Genomic DNA, 23,072 nt, shown 5'->3' on the forward strand with positions numbered 1-23,072 from the left:
TTTTTTTTTTTTACAATATTTAATCAATCTTAAGCCTTTTGTTGCTAAATACTCGCAGCGTAACTTGTTAGTGGTGCTAAATGCTTGCTGCGAGTGCCAGTCGCACTCAAATTTGCCACGTATGAGTGTTCCAACACTATTTCTCACCCCACAGCATTGCCAATTCAATGATTTTCTACTAAATCTGGTGAAAAATCATATCAGCCTAGCGCGGAAAAATGTGAAAAATCTACGGACGAGTAACTGGTAGATGTTGTTGTCCAACATAGCGGCATTTTTGCATAACTTCACCTACCACCTGACTGATTTTTTGACCAAATTGTTGTAGATTTTGCAGTTGACAATACCAGCCAGCACCCCATCAAGAGATATACTCAGTTGCTTCAATATGGCTGACCGTCGCGCATGTACAAATGTACGTCTTCACAGGCAACACCCCTTGAACGTGCCTCTACGTTCACAGGAGAGGCTTACATAACCGAATCTTAAAGATCTTGGCCTCCTCTTTCCAATGGTGTTTTTGTTTTTAGCTGTGATGAGTAGTTTTTGAGATAAAGTGATTAAAATAGACCCCCCCACCCTCCCTGTTGGGCTACCCGAGTGCGCCTAGAGGAATAGACGCCTCCCTCACCAAGCACAATGAAAGGGTTAAGGACAGCTATTTTTTTCAGACAGGTCTTTCACAACAATATAAGTACATACTACATATTTGGAAGGGTGAGTACAAATTGGCAAACATGTCCTCAATGAACTGTAACTGTCTTCCTGTTATGCTGCAAGGAGCTTGGTGGATATGGGCGAGCGTATCTTGGAGAAGGGTGCCAAGACCGAGGAGTTGCCCCAATACCTCCGCATGGCCTCCCGCACCTCTGGGGGGGTTATTGGGTCCATCCCTATGCAGTGCTCATCTCCGGAGCCAATCTCCTGCAAGGAGCCACTCTATGGAAGGAAATTGGTACACATCAATATAAGCAAATGTAGAAACAACACATATGTGTTATAATATACTTCTTAAAAAGTCTATATTTTTTTACTTATTAGATCACATTTAGAGATTTGACTTCTACGTGAACTTTTTTTTGTATGTAGGCTTTGATTCTTTGACCAAATAAATCAATCATGGTGATCATCTCTCTCTCTCTCTCTCTCTCTCTCTCTCTCTCTCTATATATATATATATATATATATATATATATATATATATATATATATATATATATATATATATATATATATATATATATATATATATATATATATATATATATATATATATATATATATATATATATATATATATATATATATATATATATATATATATATATATATATATATATATATATATATATGTGTTCTTTTAGGGTAAGGAAGACACCATGGGCTGAACAAATACTAGTACGAAAATGACTGCAGCATGCTGCAATTATAAACAGAACAGAGGAATGTCAGAAAGAAGATACTAAACTTGAATGATCAAGTTAAATTACAGAGTTACCTCTCATCTCCTTTGTTACTGGGGGAGTGGCTTGATCTTTGTTCATTTTGAGGGTCCTGCCTCCATTGTTTCCTGCACAGCCTAAATGCACTTTTTTCTTTAATGTTAACTTTGCTGCACCTCCTTTCCATCCTCCCCTGTACCATTTAGGTCTGCATTTTTAGCCTGGCTCTACTTATAACAAATGCAAAACATGTTTATGATTCCTTTTGACACAATTATTTTTTTCCATGATAGGAAAGAAGCAGGGAAAGTTTTCTGGCACCAACTCTTTTTTTTTGCCAACAATTAACCTACAACAACAACAATAATAATAGTAATAATAACAACTTTTGTAAAAAAAGTATAATAATTTGTGATCACACATTCAATGAATTCTGAAACTAAAAATTACTCAGATCTACATCGTAAAAGAAAAAAAATCATGAAAAATTAAACAAACAAAATTAAATTGAAAAATGCACACAATTATAAAATATGTGAATACAAAACTCAAGTCAAATCACTATAAAAATATGAATAAGTAAAGAAGTAAGTGGTCTAAATCCCCCCAAAACTGTCCATCAATCAATGAGCCAAACTTCAGGGGGCAGCAAGGACCAAGCAAACAGATGAAGATTACTGCACCACTATAAAAAATAATCTCTGCCCCATCACTAACAGGTTTGCATCAACAATTAGTGCACCTCAAGATTAAGAAAATATGGACTTAACCAGCACAATATGCCTACACACACACACCCTTGGGAAAGAGCGACCATGAGCTATTAGAGATGAAAACTAAGGAAGGATATGAATATCGAGATGAGGCATATAAGGAAAAAAGGAAAAAACTATGCAAAGGCAGATTACGTTGGACTCAAGACTTTTTTCGCTGGGGTAGACTGGAGTGATATGAAGAGGAGTACTAACATTCACAAGAAATATTTACAAGAGGAATAGAGATATACAGTAAACCCTCTCGTATCCGGGTTAATAGAGCCACGGGGGCACCCGAATTTGGGAAAAACCCGGATATGGTGTAGGTTAAGTCCATGGACCCAAAAACCCAACTTTCGATCATGGCCTGCCATAGAGGCAACGACAGAGTACTTTTTTTATTTATTTATTTATTTTTTTTTTTTTACGTCGCTGCCTATTGCGCCGGTAGGCATCTTCCTGGTGGGGCCTGGTGGTCGGCCCAAGGCTTCTTCCAGGTGGGGCCTGATGGTCGGCCCAGCCCGTTCTGGCGCAGGGGAGTGTTTGTAGTGGCGCCATCTTGCATTGGCTCATGCTGCCCCCCGGAACTCGTTCTTGATTCGCTTGGACGGCTTCCTCTAGAGTCCGGGTTGATGGGTGGTCTTCAGGACAGCATGTGGGTAGTTTTAAGCCACTCGGCGGTGACTGAAAAATCCGAGTGGTAGCGTGGGGATTCGAACCCGCGTCGTCCATCACGCGGTGAATGTGGGCCCAGTATGCTACCAGTTCGGCCACCACCTACCGCATAGGTGCTTCTGTCCATACTCATACTATGGTATGCCCCATGGCTTTGTAGCAGTCAGTCTGGACCAGGGAGTGAAATGCGCGCGATTGACGTGCTCCGGGCGCTGAGAAAAGGGTTCGAGCAACGTCATCACAGTTAGCACTCGCGGCAATCTCTCCCTGGCTTATCGCAATCCTGCTGTACCTTGGGGGGATCTGTTACTTGGGATTCTGCAATAAGGTGTGACAGCCTCAACCGCTAACCCATTGCTGGGGTGCCTAGCCCCGTGTTCACAGGCAGCAGCTAATGTTCCCCTGCCTGGCCAATCACAGCAGCGGGGCCTGGACCCTACTCAGAAAAGCCCAGGTATTGGTGGTAGCTTAACCGCCCAAGTCTGCACCATCGTGTTTACCACATAGGCTATCTAGCAGACCCAGCACTGCCACAAGAAACTTTTTATGGGTCCAGTTTTACAAAACTGGACGGCCGATTGCTCTATGCTCTTCTTAGGTGCGCGCCCACGGCTTTATTGCTGTGTAGCTGCGTTAGCAACCTTGTGGCTATGACCACCGCGGGCTTTACCACCCGGGTCAATCAGAAGGCATACCAGAGCGATACCCGAAGCGGTCCGGGCCGGCAAAGAGCATCAAGTGCTCTAAGTAGGCTTCTATACGGACGCGCGGGCAGGCACCCTAGGGCGCTACTCTTTTAAGCCCGGCAATGAGCCTGAAGGCCCACAGACACCGGGCAAGTATGCCAGGCCGCCCCACTCTGAGTGTGAGTGGGGAGGATAACCAAGGAGTCAATGACAACCTGGCGCATCCGCTTGTGTGGTGATCTGTGGCTGTTTAGTTACACTGTGTTGCCCTTGCGAGCCACGGGGGCAGGTACCCCCTGCACAGTGCATCCAGCGGGACCACAGGGAGGCCAGCCACAAGAAGTAACCACGATTTACGGCCAGCCCGCACTTCCAGATCAGCAGGCTGGCCCACGGGACTCCCGAACCCTGCGGGCCTCTTTACTCGCCTTACCGTAAGCATGGTAAAATCCTTCTTTCACATGTCGGACCGAGGGCGGTACTTATCCGCATTTTTTATTCCGCCCTCACGCCCGCAGGAGTGCTAGCGGACCCACACGCATTCTCCACGGGGACGGAGCCCTGCTCACCTAGTCCAGTCTGGATTTAGGCAGTCATCAAGGCTTAAGCTAGGGTTTGCACTGTGTGTTTCATTTAAACAGTCCTTTGACACTCACGCCATTTAAACCTGCAATGCCTTGACTCTCGTCACTTCAATATGGTCTGCAGCACTCGGCAAGGATGTTTATGTGCCAGTTGTACTGCGAAGCACACAGCTTTCCTGTGAACCTTCGCACCAGCAGGGCGTCAGTATCATTGCTACGTGCAAGCTGGGGCGCGCCTTACGGGTGTGGTACGCCGCCCAGACAGAGCTTAGAGGCATTGCGCGGGCAATTTGAACAACTTTAGGCGGCGCGCAACAATTTTTTATTATTTTTGGGAAAAAATCTAATATTTTTTAAAACTCCCGGATACGGGCAAGGTCGGATACGGTGCACCTGGATAACTGAGGGTTTATTGTATATTCCATACTATAGAGTAAAAACTAAAGGAGAAAAAACATGGTTTGAATGGAGGTGTGAAACAGCAAAACGAAACAGAAATAAGGCATGGCGGAATTTTAAGAAAAGACCAAATATGAATAACAGAGACAAAATAAAAATAAAGAAATGAATATGTGAAAATAAGGAGAGAAGAGGAAGCTAAATTTGAAAAAAAAATAGTTTTTAGTTTTAGAAGAACCAAAAATGTTTTATAAATTCATAAATGGAAAGTTAAAAAGAAATGAAGGAGTGGAAAGGCTAAGAAAAAAATGTATTCTATGAAAAGGACGAAGAAATTGCAGAAATGTTAAATAAGAATTTTCATAAAGTATTTACGAAAGAGACTGACTTTGACTGGGGGTACGAAAATTGTAATGAAGAGAAGCTAAATTATGTAATCTTTACATGGAAGGAAAGCTATGGGACTGGATGAAATCTCCGGTCAAGTGCTAAGAGGGTAAAAATGAATTATTGGAACCACTTTATGGCATAATAACATGCTCTATAAATATAGGAAAAGTGCCCTTAGAGTAGAAGAGAGTGAACATTGTACCAATTTGTAAAAGTGGAGATAAAACTGAACCATTAAATTATAGGCCAGTCTCTTTAACAAGTGTTATGTGCAAGATCTGTGAAAGTATAATAAAAACAATGGGCTGAAGATTTAGAAAAGGGAAACATGATAAAAGAAGGACAGTTTGGATTTTTAAAAGGAAAATTGTGTGTCACCAACTTACTATGTTTCTACTCAAGAGCAACAGACGTGGTGCAAGAAAGAGAAGGATGGGCTGATTATGTACGTATATCTAGATCTGAAAAAAGCTTTCAACAAGGTTCCGCACAGAAGGTTACTCTGGAAACTACAGAAATGGGGAGGAATGGGCGGAAAGGTCATGAAGTGGATAAAGTACTACTTAACAGGAAGAGAAATGAGAACGGTGATTAGAAAAATCAAATTGGTAAGTAAATGTCAACAAAAGTAAAGTGATGGTTTGTGAGTGAAGTAGAAGTGCGGTTGTAGATTTTGTATGCCCATATAGAGTGGGAATTGAATGTGAAAAAGAATGCAAAATAAATTTGAATGGTGAAGAAATGGAGGAGGTCAATGAGTTTAAGTACCTTGAATCAGTTATGTGTAAGCACGGTGGTACGGAGGGAGAGATAAGAGAAAGGGCATTGCAAGGAAGAAAGGTGGTAGGGTTTTTGGGACAAATCATGAATGGCAGAAGTGTGAGCTTGGAGGTAAAGAGGGATTTGAGAAATACAATACTAGTACCAACCCTCACATAAGCAAGTGAAAGAGCCTGGAATGAAAGTCAGAGGTCTAGAGTGCAGGCAATGGAAATGAGTTGTTTGAGGAGTGCTTGTGGTGTGAGTAGAATGGATGGAATGAGTAATGAAAGCATGTATGAACATTTTGGAATGTGTCACAGGGGTGAAGGGAAGAAGTGTGGAGTGGTGGAAGAAGTGAAGCGACAGACTTTAAAGTGGTTTGGCCACATGGAGCGAATGGAGGAGAGTAAGATGACCAGAAGGGTGTATGTGAGTGAGATAGAGGGAGGGAATGCTAGAGGACGACCTCCAGTGAAATGGAGAGATAGGGTGCAGGAGTACGTTAGGGAGAGGGGGGAAAGATCTCTGAGAAACTTTGAGCAGGCAAGGAGGGAGAGTCTGGATAGAGAAAGTTGGAAATTCTTCTGCCGTGGCCATCCCCTGGTGGGAGCTCCTAGGAGCAGGCATCGATGAAATGATGATGATGAAATCAAATTGGAGGAGAGAAGTGAGTGGAGTTCCTCAGGGCTCAGTTCTGGCACCAATAATAATGATATGGTGATGGGTATAAAATGTTATATGAGTCTTTTTGAAGATGATACAAGGTTAATAATAAAAGTGAAGATGGAGGAAGAGTGTGAAGAACTGCAAAAAGACCTGGATAGAGTGTATAAATGGAGCCAGTTAAGGGAGATGAAATTTAATGCAAACAAATGCCATGTTATGGAAATGGGGAAAAGTAAAAAAAGACCGAGGAAAACATACAGGATGGGAGAAGAAAACTTAAAGGTGGTACATGAAGAAAAAGATTTGGGAGTAATGATGCAAGACACACTATCCCCAGAAAAGCATATAAACAAGTTATTTGGAGAAACCTACAGGATGATGCAAAATATTACAGTATTATTCCATTATATAGATAAGGAAATGATGAAGAAAATAATAACATTGATAAGACCAAAACTTGAATATGCTGCAGTTGTATGGTCACCTCACAAAAAAAAGGATATCAGAAAGTTGGAAAGAATACAGAGAATTGCAACTAAAATGGTCCCAGAACTCTCGAATATGACGTATGAAGACAGATTGAAGGAGATGGACTAGACGACACTGGAACAAAGAAGGGAGAGAGGAGATCTGATCACACTGTATAAGTTGGTAAATAAGTTTGATGAGGTGGATAGAGATGATTTCTTCTCTACTGTGAGAACGTAGGGGCTGAGAGGACATGGAAAGAAACTTAATAAAGGAACCTGTTTGAGTGACTTGAAATAGTATAGTTTTCCACATAGAAGTGTTAACACCTGGAACAGCTTGCAGGAAGAGGTGGTGGAGGCAAGCAGTATCCATCAAATGTAGGAAAGGCTGGATGAATGTAGATATGGAGACAGGACTATTAGAGCTAAAGCCTGAATTCCACACAACACGAATGGCCCTGATCGTGCCCCGATCGAGCATGACTTGCAAAAAAAATAATTTGAGGCATTGGGGTTAACATTCCTAGCACATTCTGGGTATTCTGGGACGCTCGGGTGGCTACCAGGGCGTTCGGCAGAGTTGGCCGATGCATCGGCAAAATTTAGTGCATGCACTAAATTTTTCCTGAATGTCGGGGGCATTTGGGGAAAAAAAAACGTTGAATTTTATTCATGCGACATTCGACTAACGTTCGGGTTATTATCGGGCAATAATCGTGTGATTCGGGCAATGATCGGCCATGTTGGACGCACTCAAATGTAGCCAGAATCACACGTTTGTTGCCCGATCATTGCACGATCTTTGCCCGATCATTGCCAGAATTAGTCGAATGCGGTGTCACGCGGGCGAAGTAAACAAACGCAGGGAACTTTCGGACTAGATGATTTATAGCTAATTAGATTCACACGATCGAATATGAATGTCGTATGAGTTGAAAATAAATGCTTACCAACAACTTTGAATTGGTTGTCCCTCGTTGCTTTAATTACTGCTCTTTTATCACCTGCAGAGCAGGCAGGGAGAGGGCAGTCATTAAGAAGAAAGTACTTCACCATCACATGGAATCCCGAAAGAGTTCTCCACAACCCTCCTAGCCCTCGAGAGACAATAGGTTTAGTTTCGCTCCTTCTTCTGTAGTCCTCTGTGGGGGTATGTTTTTTGCAGCCAGTCTCTCATCGGAAAGGCGTCGTCACCCACAATGAAGTAGGGCACTGGGTGGTCATCCCCGGGTAACGGCTCATCGTCAGGTAATCCTGCAGCATTGTTCTCCAGCGCCTGCCTCAGATCGGTCACCTGGAATATTCCAGCATCGGAGCAGGATCCATTGGCTCTAACATCCACGTATGTGAACTTCCCCTTCGAGTCTACAAGTGCAAGCAGGACGATGGAGTGGTAGCCCTTGTGGTTGTAGTAGTAGGATCCTGTGTTTGCTGTAGGTTGAAGCGCAATGTGCTTGCCATTAAGGGCCCCATTGGTGTGGTGAAAATTCCAGGTATTAGAAAATCCTTCTGCGATCACCTTCCACCCCTCCAGTGTTGATGGACATACGATCACCTCATCCAGGAACTCCTGGATGGTGGCCTCACAGGTTTCTGGCACAAGCTTGGAGATTGTGTTAGGCATGACTCTAAAATTAAGGGCCATACTTTTGTAGGCCTTGCCTGTGGCCAGGAAACGAAGTGTAATTGCAATTCGCAGGCCAGGTTCCAGTGGCCTCCGCCAGTTTGTGTCCTGCTTGATGATATGGGAGGCGATGTGTTCAAGGTTCTCATTGAAGAGTGGTTCATCCATGCGCAGGTAGTATTTGTAGGTTTGCACATCTGTTGCCTGAAGCCAGGGTGGGAAAAAAAAAAAAAAAAAAAAAAAAAAAAAAAAGTTTGAAAATGTTTTTTTTGGTTTTAATGTTTTTTTGTTTTGTTTTGTTTTAATATATATCTATATATAAACTTTTTTTTTTTTTACGTGGCATGTGGCCAATTGCGCCAGTAGGCTAATTCATATGGGTCTGGTGGTTTTTTTGCAGCCTATTATTGGTAAGCTTCTTCTCTTCCAGAGTGGATCCTGATGGTGTCGGTCAGGCTTCTTTCGGTAGGTGTATTGGGTCTCCCATGCCCAGCTCTGTGTTTATAGTAAAGCGTTTATAGGCGCATCATGCCTTGCCTCTGCTCTCCCTCCAGAGCTCATCCTCATCTTTGGAATCTAGAGTCCGGGTTGATAGAGGTGGGTGGTCTTAGCACAGCCACTCGTAGCGGCCAAAATCGCTGAAAAATCGGCGGCTGGATTGAACTCCGGTCCTCCTGAACTCCTGGTCTTCCTGACTTTGCAGCTTCTGCCTCCCCCCGCCGCCCGCCACGGCCCAAGCCCGTTATGGCGCAGGCAATTGTTTATAGTGGCACCATTTTTACTGGCTCATGCTGCCCCCCAGAGCTCATTCTTGACCCTGCACCCTGCTGCACCCTTCAACAAACCATATTTATTCAAAGAATCAGTGTTGAAGAATCTAATTCCTAACTCTTGGTGGGAATCAATGACAGGAAAAGTTTCTACTGATGCACTACAGGTTGTGAAGGGTTTGCTGACCGCTAGTGCATCCAGTGCAAGTGTGGAGAGAATATTCTCTAGATTTGGACAGGTTCATTCAAAGATTAGAAATAAGTTAGGTGTAGAAAAAGCAGCAAAGCTCATTTTCTTATATAAAGTTCTGAACAAAGATGTAGAAATGGAAGATGATGATGATCATGACTACAAGTAAACCCGTAAGAACTGTGATTTTGGCAACTTTATTCAGCAGGCTTTGATTCATACCAACTACCAAGACTTTAAGGAAAGAACTTAGAAGAGACAATTTTATTATTTTCTAGTACTGAGAAACTTAAGAGATTTATTTATTTATTTATTTATATGTTTATTTTTTGGAAAGGACTAATATTTTATTTCAAATATCATACATTTTCTCAATGGAAACTAATTTGCAGCAAGTCATTTCTTTGCTAAAAGCCTAAAATATTAATAAAATTCTCCTTTGTTGAATATTACAATGTTTGAAGTCTTATAAAATAAATATCATATGACACTAAACTAATGATATATTACCCGGAATACCTGAAATTCCATGAACCACATTCAAAGTTTAAAATATAATGACCGATATTGAGAAAAAAAAAAAACATTGGGTTTATTAAGAAATATAAAAAAAAACCATGGTTTAAACCAATCCACCCTGCCTGCAGCTTCTGGAGGAGTTGGTGGTAGTGGCCATAGGTGGGTCTCTCAAATAACCAGTCCCTCACGATCCACCTGCGTTATCTCATTGTTCGCTTCTTCTTCTTGGTCTTCTTCAATAGCAGGGTCACGGAGGAGTAAAGTTGTATTTTCAGGTTGTAGATGTTAAGCATGTTCAAGTATAGTTGCTCGGTGTAGTACTCGTCGCTCCTTGGATGCTCCATCTTAGATGTGAGGTGCGTAAGTGTCAACTGTGGGACGCTAGGATGTTTTGTGAGGCATCCAGGGGCGTCACCACTATTTATAGGGTGGATTTCTAGGTCGTGTAAGTTGGGGTATGGTCGAGTGTGTTGAGGAACATTCGTCTAATTCGTGCAACGATCGGTTGGATTCCTCCTATTATCGTCGTATTTCGTCCTGTTATTGTCCGACATTCGACCTCAATCGGACTTTTATCGTACTTATCGGGCGGTGCTTGTGTGGCAGTCGTGTGAAATTCATGTAACATTCGAATAAATTGCCAGAATCAGCAGGAAATTTACACGTTTCATCGGGCGATATTTGTGTGATTTGGGCAACTATCGAGCAGCTATCGACCAATGGTCGTGCATTGATCGTGCGGCTATCTGTGGCGGGCGATTATCTAGGGCATCACCTTGACTCGGGAAGAAAGTGCAAGTCATTGTCATTCGGGCGGCATTCAGCTTGATTTGTGTTGTGTGGGATTCGGGCTTTAGCTCGGGCCCTGACGACTACAAATAGGTAAATACACACACACCTCCCATGGTGCAACTGGTTAGAGCGCTGCGCTGCCAGGCTTTACGGTCTGACACCCTGGTTTGAGCCCGCTCAGGCCGGATTCTTTCCGTTGACTAGGAGTGGTTACTGTCTCCCCTTGAGCAAGGGGGATGGGGTGTGTGGTGTGTGAGGTCCTGGCAGTACCCATAGATCGACGATAAAGAGCACTTGCTCATGTCAGGAGGGTACCTTCCGGCGATTATGAGTCCAACACGTGATCAGGCCGTGGTGAATTACACACACACACACACACACACACACACACACACACACAAACACACACACACTGACACACACACAAAATCAGCAGCCTCACTTGGTGGATAAAAACACAAGGGTAGTCAGGGTTGAAGGCTGTTGGGGTGCGGAAACGAGACAGGTCCGAATTGTGTCCATTGGCATCCCTCTTGACAAGCAAGGCCAGGTCAACTATCTGTGCCACTGTCTCGTATGCCAGGCGATTCAACATCTCCAGAACCAGCTGTGCATGAAGAAAAAAAGATGAAAAACTGTATAGACATCAGAAAACAATGACCCAATTATGTATGAAGAACTTAATGAACATACTGGAATGAATGTTGCAATCAAATTGCAAACAAATTGAATGGATATAAGGAAAAAAATTAAGTGACTGGATGTGAGGGAGACAAAATAATAAACTGTCTGGGTATAAGGAGGAAAATAATGAACTAACTGGATGTGAGGGAGGAAGAATTATTATAATTGATGAAGTACATGAGACTTACCGCAGGTCAGTTGAAGTGACCTTCGAATTTTATGAAGCAAATCAATACTCTGCTAGAAGAGAGCTTTCACATGAGATCCACCGCGCTGCCTCACACCACCAGACTTTTAAAATGTACAGTCACCCACATGACAAGTAGTGTATCATTTCCTACCATTTGAATTGTTTTATCCATGTGACTGCATAGCATATGGAGGGAGTGAATGGTATGAGAAAGTCCCTTCTAGCTGAGGTGATTTGCTTCATAAAATTCAAAGCACACTTCAACTGACCTGCAGTAAGTCTCATGTACTTCATCAATTTTACTTCAGCAAATCACTTCTCTGCTAAAGTCCACTTTCCCACGAGGTCTTGCATCCATGTGGGTGTCGTACTTTGACACTTTGAAATTATTTACGTATATGTGAATTTGGTGAAAAAACACAACTATGAGCCAAAATCCCCTGCACTGTAGGAAATTTACAAAATTTAGCAGTTTGCCAAAAGAAAGCTCACTATTCTAGTGCAGCTTCTTGGAGTGTGTCAAGTTCCTGAGCTACCTCCTTGTCGTAATGCTTGGCAAAAGTGGTCTCCCTTGACCACCTGGCCTTTGCCATGATGGGTGTTATCGGCACAGCCTTGGGCTTTGACGCTGCAGCTGACCAAACACTGCCAGCTGAGCACTTTCCTGTGTCCACTCCTGATATATTCTTTGACTTTAAAAGCATAATTGTAAGCCATCTTGCAATAGTATCTATTGTTACAGCTTTGTGTGGCTTTATAACCGCTGGAAGTACGCCTTCATACAGCCTGTGCCTAAGAAGGGTGACCGTTCCAATCCCTCAAACTACTGCCCTATAGCTTTACTTTCCTGTCTATCTAAAGCTTTTGAATCAATCCTTAACCGGAATATTCAAAAGCACCTTTCCACTTCTGACCTTCTATCTGATCGCTAGTATGGGTTTCACAAGGGGCGTTCTACTGGCGATCTTCTTGCTCTCTTAACTGACTCTTGGTCATCCTCTCTTAGCCGTTTCAGTGAAACTTTCTCAGTTGCGCTAAACATATCGAAAGCTTTCAGTAGAGTCTGGCACAACTCTGCTTTCTAAATTGCCCTCTTTCAGATTCTATCCTTCTCTCTGTTCCTTAATCTCCAGTTTCCTTTCTGGCCATTTTATCTCTGCTGTGGTAAACGGTCACTGTTCTTCCCTTAAACCTATCAACAGTGGTGTTCCACAGGGCTCTGTTCTATCACCCACTCTCTTCCTGTTATTCATTAATGATCTTCTTTCCATAACAAACTGTACTATCCACTCATACGCTGATGATTCCACTCTGCATTATTCAACTTCTTTCAACAGAAGACCCTCTCAACAAGAATTATAAGACTCCAGACTGGAGGCTGCAGAATGTTTAACCTCAGACTTTGCTATTATTTCTGATTGGGGTAAAAGGAACCTTGTGTCCTTCAATGCCTCAAAAACCCAATTTCTGCACCTATCAACTTGACACAATCTTTCAAACATCTATCCCCTATTCTTCAACAACACTCAGCTGTTACCTTCTGCAACACAAAATATCCTCGGTCTATCCTTAGCTCAAAATCTCAACTGGAAACTTCATATCTCCTCTCTCACTAAATCAGCTTCCTCGAGGTTGGGCGTTCTGTATCGTCTTCGCCAGTTCTTCTCCCCTGCACAGATGCTTTCCATATAATTATAAGGTCCTTGTCTGCCCCTGTATGGAGTATGCATCTCACATGTGGGGGGGCTCCACTCACACAGCTCTTCTGGACAGAATGGAGCTCCTCGTCTCATCAGCTCTCCTCTTACTGACAGCCTTCCACCTCTTAAATTCCGCCGCTATGTTGCATCTCTTTCTATCTTCTATTGATATTTTCATGCTGACTGCTCTTCTGAACTTGCTAACTGCACGCCTCCCCCCCCTCTCGCAGCCCTGCTGCACACAACTTTCTGCTCATGCTCATCCCTATACTGTCCAAACCCCTTATGCAAGAGTTAACCAACATCTCCATTCTTTCATCCCCTTCACTGGTAAACTCTGAAACAGCCTTCATTCGTCTGTATTTCCTCCTGCCTATGACTTGACCTCTTTCAAGAAGAATGTATCAAGACACCTCTCCATCTGAAATTGACCTCTCTTTTGGCCACCCTATACTTATCGCTGTATGAGAGCAACAGTTAGCGGACTTTTTTTTTACATCTTTTTGTTGCCCTTGAGTTGCTCTCTGCGCTGTAAAAAATATAAATAAATACAAAAATAATAATGAGTATGTTCTTGTTCTCACGATCCACATCACTTCTTAAGTGTTTAGTCTTTTCAATGTACATTTTCAATGTTTCACACACAGACAATCTTCTATCTTTAGCGTATGCTTTAAACTTCATAAACTGCACATTGAATTTTGGCCTAAATTGTTTAATGTTGCCCACTAGCCAAACACAAATAGAGTCCATGCCAATGCTAATGTTCTTTAGCATTAATAAACGTAATGTTTGCACTCAGGCTGCTTCTGTGAGGGTCATTAGCATCGCTAGTTTTAATGTTAGTTCTGTAAGAGGGAGACTGCATAATGGTCCACAAAACATCTTAATGTGTTTCCCTCTGAGCTGATGTGCAAATGACTTCACTGTCAGTGAGATGGCTTTGAGTTCTTTTAAATTGATGTGGAATTCTTTTTCTTTTATTGACCATCTTCCATTAATTTGTTGATGACTTAGGTAATCACCCCAACCTAAATTTGAAGCATCAGTATACAGGTCTATTTCCGTACCTGTCCTCAAAATTTGTCAGTCTTGCACTGCAATGTGATTTATCCACCAAACCAGATGTTTTAATTTCATATGTGATAGTCATCCATTTGTCAGTTACCTTTTTCTTCCTTTAATCCTGAAATTTTAGCCATTTTTAACTTTCTATAATGCAGTTTCCCCATTTCTACAGCTGGAATTGCAGTGACCAAAAGTCCAATTACTTTGGCCACATTCCTGATTTTGTCTCTATTACTATAATGTAATTGTTTGAAGCTTTGAACTATTTTCTCTTTCCTCCGTTCAGGTAATGTAACTGTCATTATCTCTGAATCAATAACGTTCCCCAAATATTCCAAACGTTTTGTGGATACTAAGACAGACTTGTCATTAATACAGAAACCCATTTTCCTTAAAATCTCCACTGTTGAATGTATGCTCTCATAGCATCCTTCTAATGAGCTCTGGGATATAAGTGTGTCATCAATGAAACTGTGATGGTGTATCCCATCTCTCTCAGCGTAGCAAAAGAGTTTCATTAGTTTGGTGAATAGATGTCACCCTTCTGCGACCCCATTAGGAAGACAGGTGAACTGATACATTTTTTCCTTGCCATTTAAAGCAAAGAAACTTTTGTTGCTCCTCAGCTATTATGACAGAGTAGTATGCATGCCTACGATCAACTGAGGCCATGTAATCACCTTTGTTAATAAGCCGAATTGCCTGTTCGAAGTTTTATATTTTGAAATGTTTGTAATTAATGTGCTTGTTTAATTTCTCCAGGTTAATGATCATTCTAAAACCTCGTTCCTTTTTTCTCCACAGAAAAATTGGGGATATAATTTGTTCCTCCTGTTTGTGTATTCCCTTGATAACTTTAAGATCTAACAGCTTTTCAATTTCCTGAGAAATAATGCCCTTTTCCTCCTCACTAAAAACAAATTCACTTCCCTCAGAAAATAAGTGACTGACATCATCCACATTAACCCTCTCGCGCACCATAAGTTTCCAATAAGTTTCTGTTATACTCACTCTGTAGATTATTTAGAAAAAAATACAGTTTTCTTTGTGTAACTCGGGAACTAAGAGGCGTAAGAGGATTTTGAGGATACCATAAGAAGCCTCCGCGATACTCTACATTCCCGGACGTATTTTACGCTCACAGATATATCATACCCCAATAAATTTGGTATCAATGGCTTCATAAAGACTTGTACTAGAACATGCACAAATAAAAATAGAGAAAAATAAACAATACAAACTTGCTTCAAGTATCAACTTTTCCCCACTCGCTAGGTCAAAATTTTGTGGGCCAACTTTTTTAGCCTAACATATGTTTCTAAGCGGAATGTAGTGAGGATTCTTATGGTATCCTCAAAATCCTCTTACGCCTATTAGTTCCCGAGTTACACAAAGAAAACTGTATTTTTTTCTAAATAATCTACAGAGTTGACGCTCCTCATCTGCACGCCCCTTAGAAAGGTTGCCATATGTTACCATTAAGAAACTTATCCCAACAAATGACACTCCCAAATTTGATGCACTTTCACCGAAAACGTCATTTTTAATCAATTTTTAAAACTTTTATGACGCATTTTGCATCATCGTGCGCCAGGACCTTTTACCCTTGATGACGCGAAACGCGTCATCGTGTGCATCATCATCATCGTCATCGTGGCAATGTGCAACCATATCCAAAATAATAGGATCATTGGTGATTTTATGCCACTCATGCACAAAATTTTGAAGTCTGTCACCTTCAAATTTATGACTCACCACAGTTATTGCCTGGGATTGATGTGTTCCCGGCCCCGGGGAGTTTTTGCCTCTGAACCCTGCAGTGAGAAAGGTTGCCGGTGGTTACTCCCGTGTCCATATGTCCGCTGTCCATAGGGGTGGAACCTAGACGAAAATCCTCTGTAGGGGGGTTTCCCAGAATAGCCTCTGATTTATCCTGCACCGAATTTCCATGTTTGAAACGGTTTCTTCGTTGTGATCTTGTTTTTCAATTTCTCAAGACTCCTCGATGTGCTTGGCAGATTGAGAAACATCATCACCAAACAGGAGTCTAGTCATTCACACCTTATCTGAGCATATTTCTGATTGATCTCGCGCTAAATGATGAACCGATGTGTCAAGTTGTTCCTATGGTTAGCATTTTGAAGTAATGCTAGAGCACCATTGAGCATGCCAACTTCATGAGCCACATCTGATTGTCCTTCTTGGGCAACCTTGTCCAGCACCGTAAGTGACTTAGTGATTATTGTGGCAGCTTTTATTATGTCCTTACTGACTTCTTTCATATGGAAATCAGCCTTCTTGGCATCGGTTTTCAGTGCATCTAAAACTTGTGTGTTACATTCAACCGGGGCTAAAGCATGTGCCCTTGAGCCACTTGAAAACCAGAAAAGCCAGCGATTGAGTCGGATCCAATCATCTCTGTGGGGCGGCTGTTTACACTCTCCCAAAAGAAATGTGCAGTGTTGACGTCGCGGCGCCGCCGGGAGCCAAGCTTCTCTCCTCCTTCAATTTCTTCATATCACCCCATAACTCAGCCAAAGCTTCCATTACCATGGCCCAGGGTGGAGAATTAACCTCATCAAGGGAAGTAGAGGGTAAAGAACGAGTGGGTGGAGGATCACACTCGCCTTCATTGTCTGAGCCGTGACCCCGGGTACTCTTATGTACCCGTCTAGAACATTCCAGTTGGGAAGAGCTGCTACTGGACCCGGACAAATCCCTTCTATGCGATGAACCCTTTCTTACATGCCTTCCATGGATGGATTTGTCCTCTGTGCCTGATAGGTGTTTGCTGAGAGGTCCTTCCAGGACATCAGACATGATGGTGGCAGGTTAGCAGTGGTGGTACAGCTGGCACAGTCTGAGAGTCGTAAACTCCCCCAAGTGCACCAAAACGGGCACTAAACCGCTCCTACACGGATCATGGGTGAAGGGGCAATCTGCTCCTAAACGGATAACAGACTGTGGCAAAGCCTTTCTGCTCCAGAATGGATAACGGAAGAAGGCAGCCAAATCTTGATTCCCTGTGTCGGAGCGTGCGTCTGGTCGGCGTGAAAGCAACTAAGCAACTGTTGGTGTGAGGCAGCGCGGTGTTATCTCATGGGAAAGTGGATGTTAGCAGAGAAGTGATTTACTGACGTAAAATTAACTGGCTGGACATAAGGAAGAAAACAATAATTTGACTGGACGTGAGGAAGGGAAAACAATAAACTGGATGGATATAAAAGAGGAAAATAATGAAATGATTGGATGTGAGGAAGGCAAAATAATAAAGTGACTGGGAATAAGGAAAAAATAATGACCTACCTGGATGTGAGGGAGGAAGAATAATTAACTGGCTGGGTATAAGGAAGAAAACAATGAACAGACTGGAAGTGAGGAAGGGAAAATATGAAACTGGCTGGGTATAAATGAGGGAAACTATGAACTAACTGGAGGAGAAGGTGAAAACAACAAACTGGCTGAATATAAGTGTAACGTCTTTTTTTTTTCAAGCCAACGCTACATTCCTTCTGACGGCCACTGTTTAGATGGTAATGTGGTAGCGGGGTGGTCGTCTGGCTATTTCCGAGCGGTTGTCAATGATGTTGAGACAAGCCTCAGGACAAGTGAACACTCGTTCTGGGTTTTAGTGTGGTAATGATGGAAGGTGGGTGGATTCCTGTGTGAACCACTCTGAGACAATGTTTAGTCAAGGGGGAAGTGGTGATAACGTGCGTGTGTGGGTGTGGGTGTGTGTGTTCAGTAATGCCCAAATGGCAGGTTGACAGGCTTGAAATTATAGCACTTACAGTAACTTAATCACTTTTCTTATGTATGAATAGTTACAGCTCCTGGGAGGTTAGTGGAGTGACAATTTTAAATGAATACATACATATTACTGAACCTAACTAACTATCTATCAGGGAGATTGGGGAACATTTGAATGCTTATCTGTGTTGACGACCCTTGAAGTGCTGACTGGTGCAGGATGGAGGAGGGCACTGGGGCGATTGAGGCGCCGGCGGGAGGGTGGAGACTGCCAGGGCCGGTAACTGTAGCAGCGTTGTTGACGAGGCATGGTTGAAGAGGCCGTGGTTGGGTGGTTTACGACGGCAAGGCTGGTTTAAGGTATTGTTGAAGAGGCTGCTTCTGCCGTGCTTTTGTTTCGCCTCGCCTTGCTGTGCTTTGCTGTGCTTTGCCTCGCCTCTGCCGTGCTTGCGGTGGTGTTCACAGGGCTGTGATGGACGGTCACGCCAACCTCTTAACGTGCGTCCTTCACCGCTCGTCGGTCTCGCTCTCTGCCTCTCACTGTCTGCCTGTATCTCAGGGTTTCTGTCTCCTCCCTGGCTGCCCTCCGCGCTGTAGTGGTGCTCGTCTCCTCACTGGCCCCTGCTTCTCCCTGCCCTTGCCTGCTCGCCTTTGCTCCTCGCTAAGCTCCTCCCCCTCTTCATGTGACTCCCTCTCTGCATTACAACTAGATAATCTATCGCTAGCTAACTAATAATCATTCTAGGGTTCGAGACTGGAGATGAGGGATTTCAGAACAGTCTTTCATCCATTCACACCCTCATTCACGCCAATAATCTCTACTTATCACACACACTCGTTCACCCGTCCACACATCAGCTCACTTGCTCGTTTGTTGACTGTAATATATAATCAGTCACTCACTTGCATTCCATACTCACTCACTCATTACACATTTGGATCATTACAATGAGGAAATGATGGTGAAGGTGATAAACGAAAACAATGGTGATGATATGAGGAAATGATGGTGATGATGATAAAAGCAAACAATGGTGATGATTGTGATGATATGAGAAGAGTGCACATTTGGACCGTTACATAAGGAAGACAACAATAACTGAAAATGAACTGACTGAATGTGAAGGAGAAAATAATAACCAGGCTGGACATGAATAAATTGAGAACTGGCCAGATATGAACAAAAAACGATGAACCAATAAATAAACAAGAGAAAAAAAATAAACAGGCAGGAAGTGAGAAAAAATATAATAAGCTGGTTGAATATGGGAAACAAAAGTAAACAGACTATATAGGCAAAACAAGCTGAAAAATTGGTAGTATATGGTAGATAACCGGTATAGAGATGGTATAGATGGTAAATGGGCTGGATGTGAGGAAAAAAAGTATAAAATGTTTAGATGTGAGGAAGAAACAAGGAAATGACTGTGAAACTCAAATGCATCTTTCTTCATCCTATAAAAATATTTCCTAACATAGATGACGTGACTGTTAGCAAATATACTCTCACCAGTAAAGAGTACAAAAACAAACACTTTACTTCCATAAGCTACCTTCCCCTCGATCATGACTGGCAAACACACACACACACACACACACACACACACACACACACCAAATAAAGAAGGAAACACACCTGGGTGAGCTTGACGTCACTGTTCTCCTCGCCCAGTAGCCAATCCCTGAACTTGTTGACCCTGAGGCGGGGGCAGAAGGATGCTCGCCTGGCCTCACAGTATTCCTTGTACCTCTGAAAGGACATCCCCTGAGCCAGAGAAAGGTAAAGGGAAGTGAGTCATGGTGGCCTTCAAAGAATGGCGGTAGATTTTACAATGGAGAAAATAATGGATGATATGTTAATCATTATAATGAGAGAGAGAGAGAGAGAGAGAGAGAGAGAGAGAGAGAGAGAGAGAGAGAGAGAGAGAGAGAGAGAGAGAGAGAGTGAGAGAGAGAGAGAGAGAGAGAGAGAGAGAGAGAGAGAGAGAGAGAGAGAGAGAGAGAGAGAGAGAGAGAGAGAGAGAGAGAGAGAGAGAGAGAGAGAGAGAGAGAGAGAGAGAGAGAGAGAGAGAGAGAGAGAGAGAGAGAGAGAGAGAGAGAGAGAGAGAGAGAGAGAGAGAGAGAGAGAGAGAGAGAGAGAGAGAGAGAGAGAGAGAGAGAGAGAGAGAGAGAGAGAGAGAGAGAGAGAGAGAGAGAGAGAGAGAGAGAGAGAGAGAGAGAGAGAGAGAGAGAGAGAGAGAGAGAGAGAGAGAGAGAGAGAGAGAGAGAGAGAGAGAGAGAGAGAGAGAGAGAGAGAGAGAGAGAGAGAGAGAGAGAGAGAGAGAGAGAGAGAGAGAGAGAGAGAGAGAGAGAGAGAGAGAGAGAGAGAGAGAGAGAGAGAGAGGAGAGAGATAGAGAGAGAGAGAGGAGAGAGAGAGAGAGAGAGAGAGAGAGAGAGAGAGAGAGAGAGAGAGAGAGAGAGAGAGAAGAGAGAGAGAGAGAGAGAGAGAGAGAGAGAGAGAGAGGATTACTGCCAGGCGCACACCGCCTCTACCTGCAGCGTGAGACTTGCTGACCGGAGGCAGCAGGAACTTATTCAGGCAGTCTGGCAGAGCAGCCAGGAAACACTGTTTGCCCTCAGGAGTGTTGCCAGGAACCCACAGCCACACCACTCCAGTGTTCAGCAACAGCTGATTGGGCCTCCACAGCTACCTGTGTACCCGCCCTACCTGTGAGTCTTGCCACCCACGCACCCAGCTCACCATGGCGCCGCCTACCGGTACTCGCCGCTGGGTCCACAGTACAGTGCTTAGTGAGCTTAAAATTGTGTCGGCCGACCTCAGGGGGTTCCACACCAACATCGGGAAACTAACCCACAGTGTTTTAAAACAGCGAGTGGATGTGGTGTTCGTGTGTGAGACCTTTCTAGACAATAGTGTGCCGGCCAATTACGCTCGGGTGAATGGGTATTCCCCCTGGGTGAGGAAAGACCGCTCCACCCAGGGCGGGGGCGTGGCCTCCTGCTACAAGGACACATTGAACGTGCAGGTAGTAGAGCCACCCCAGCCCATGTCCAGGGAAATAGAAATATTAGTGTTGAAAATAAGAGACAAAAACTCAAACAGTGTTCTGTGTATTGGCTGTTATCGCCCCCCTTCCCAGGGGTCCGGAACCTGGTCACCACTAGGGCAGTAGTGTCTGCCCCTGAACAACTGCTCCAGCCCCGCAGCAGGACATGGCACTACCAGCGGCAGTTCCTGTACACCTACGTCGGCTTGTGGAACACTCTCCTTGCCTCGCAGCAGAACCTTGAGGGCGTGACTCTGCAAGGCTTCAAGGAGTGTGCGCACCAGTGGCTAATGGCAGGTCAACGTGGGTGAAAAGACACAAGGCAGGCCTTAAGATAGGCGGCTGTAATGAAGCTGCCTTTGGCCTATAGTGCTATCTGTACTTAATTGATTATGTAGCACTCCTATATTGTGTAATAGTGTAAATAAAAAAATAAATAAAAAAGAGAGAGATTTACATAGATTTACATAGAAAATCAGACCACACAGACCCCATGGTCCAGACTTGGTGGTCTGTCCTTAAACCTAAGTGATTTTACATTAATCAGAAGACTCCAAAACGTTGCATTTCTACTCTAGTTGATATTAAGTTGAAGGAAGTGACGGTCGAGCTTATTTTTGAAGGAGTCAATCGTGTTACACTGGACCACTGATGGTGGAAGCTTATTCCATTCTCGCACTACAACGTTGGTGAAGAAAAATTTGGTGCAATCTGAATTTACTTGTCTACATCTGAGTTTTACGCCATTGTTCCTCGTGCGCAGACTGTCATCGATCATAAACAATGTTGATCTGTCTACATTCGTGAAACCATTAAGTATTTTAAAACATTCGATTAATTTTCCTCGAGGCGACGTTTCTCAGAGAGAACATGTTAAGGATAGAAAGCCTTTCTTCGTAGGATTTGTTGCGCAAGGAAGGGATCATTTCGTTGCTTGACGCTGAACACCTTCTAATTTAGCAATATCCTTTGCATGGTGGGGGACCAAAACTGTACCGCATATTCCAAGTGGGGTCTGACTAAACTGTTGTAGAGCGGAGTATTACATCTTTATTCTTGAATACAAAGTTTCTTTTAATGAAGCCCAACATTCTGTTCGCTATTTGCTGCATCGATGCATTGCTGTGAGAATTTGAGGTTTGACGCGATTTTGACCCCCAAGTCTTTGACGCATTGAACGCTTTTGAGTTTAACGCCGCGCATTTCGTATTCGAACTTCTTATTCCTCGCTCCAACTTGAAGGTCCTGTCACTTGTCTACGTTAAAGTTCATCTCCCTTCGATCCGACCAAGTTGAAATTTTGTGCAAATCCTCTTGGAGGCTTTGCCTGTCTTCGCCAGTGAGAACCGAGTTACCAATCGTTGGGGCGGCTGCAAATTTACTACTGCGGTTAGTGAGTCCAACATCCACGTCGGTGATATCAATAATGAAGAGCACTGGGCCAAGGACCGAGCCCTGAGGGACGCCCCGAGGGACAGGCGCCACTCTGAGTTAAATCCGTCAATCACTACTCTTTGTTGTCTGTTGCTCAACCAATTCGCGATCCATTGGTTTACTTGACCGTCAATACCTATTTGCTTTAATTTGTAAAGTAATTTATGATGCGGACTTTATCAAACGCTTGAAATCAAGATAGACTACGTCCAGTGATTTGGTTACGTCATAAACAGTGAAGAGGTCGTTATAAAAGGTTAATAGGTTTGATAGGCAGGATCTTTTGTTTCGAAGCCATGTTGTGAGTCCCCAATCAATGATTGGCTTTCAAGGTAACTCACACTTTTGTCTCTAAGTATGCCCTCAAGTAGATTACCTACAACCGAAGTAAGACTAATGGGCCTGTAATTACCAGGTACTTTTTGTCTCCTTTCTTGAAAATCGGTGTCACGTTAGCCTTTTTCCAATCTGAAG

The 23,072-nt window shown here is 43.3% G+C and overlaps 1 protein-coding gene across 2 annotated transcripts in view; it reads right to left on the minus strand.

Moving 5' to 3' along the window:
• Positions 1–6: 6 nt before the first annotated feature.
• LOC126997915 (transcription initiation protein SPT3 homolog) overlaps positions 7–23,072 on the minus strand; it is a 41,433-nt gene continuing 18,367 nt past the window's right edge. Inside the window, exons 6-8 of one of the 2 annotated variants that reach the window (XM_050859135.1) lie at positions 19,753–19,881; positions 11,167–11,331; positions 7–939 (exon numbers count right to left, since the gene is read on the minus strand). In XM_050859135.1, the coding sequence (XP_050715092.1) occupies positions 769–939; positions 11,167–11,331; positions 19,753–19,881 (465 nt within the window). In that variant the 3' untranslated portion in view covers positions 7–768. The remainder of the gene's footprint in view (positions 940–11,166; positions 11,332–19,752; positions 19,882–23,072) is intronic. The other variant, XM_050859136.1, reaches the window with a different exon arrangement.

The sequence above is a fragment of the Eriocheir sinensis genome, chromosome 13 (genome assembly GCF_024679095.1).
Source record: "Eriocheir sinensis breed Jianghai 21 chromosome 13, ASM2467909v1, whole genome shotgun sequence".
Classification (NCBI taxonomy): domain Eukaryota; kingdom Metazoa; phylum Arthropoda; class Malacostraca; order Decapoda; family Varunidae; genus Eriocheir; species Eriocheir sinensis.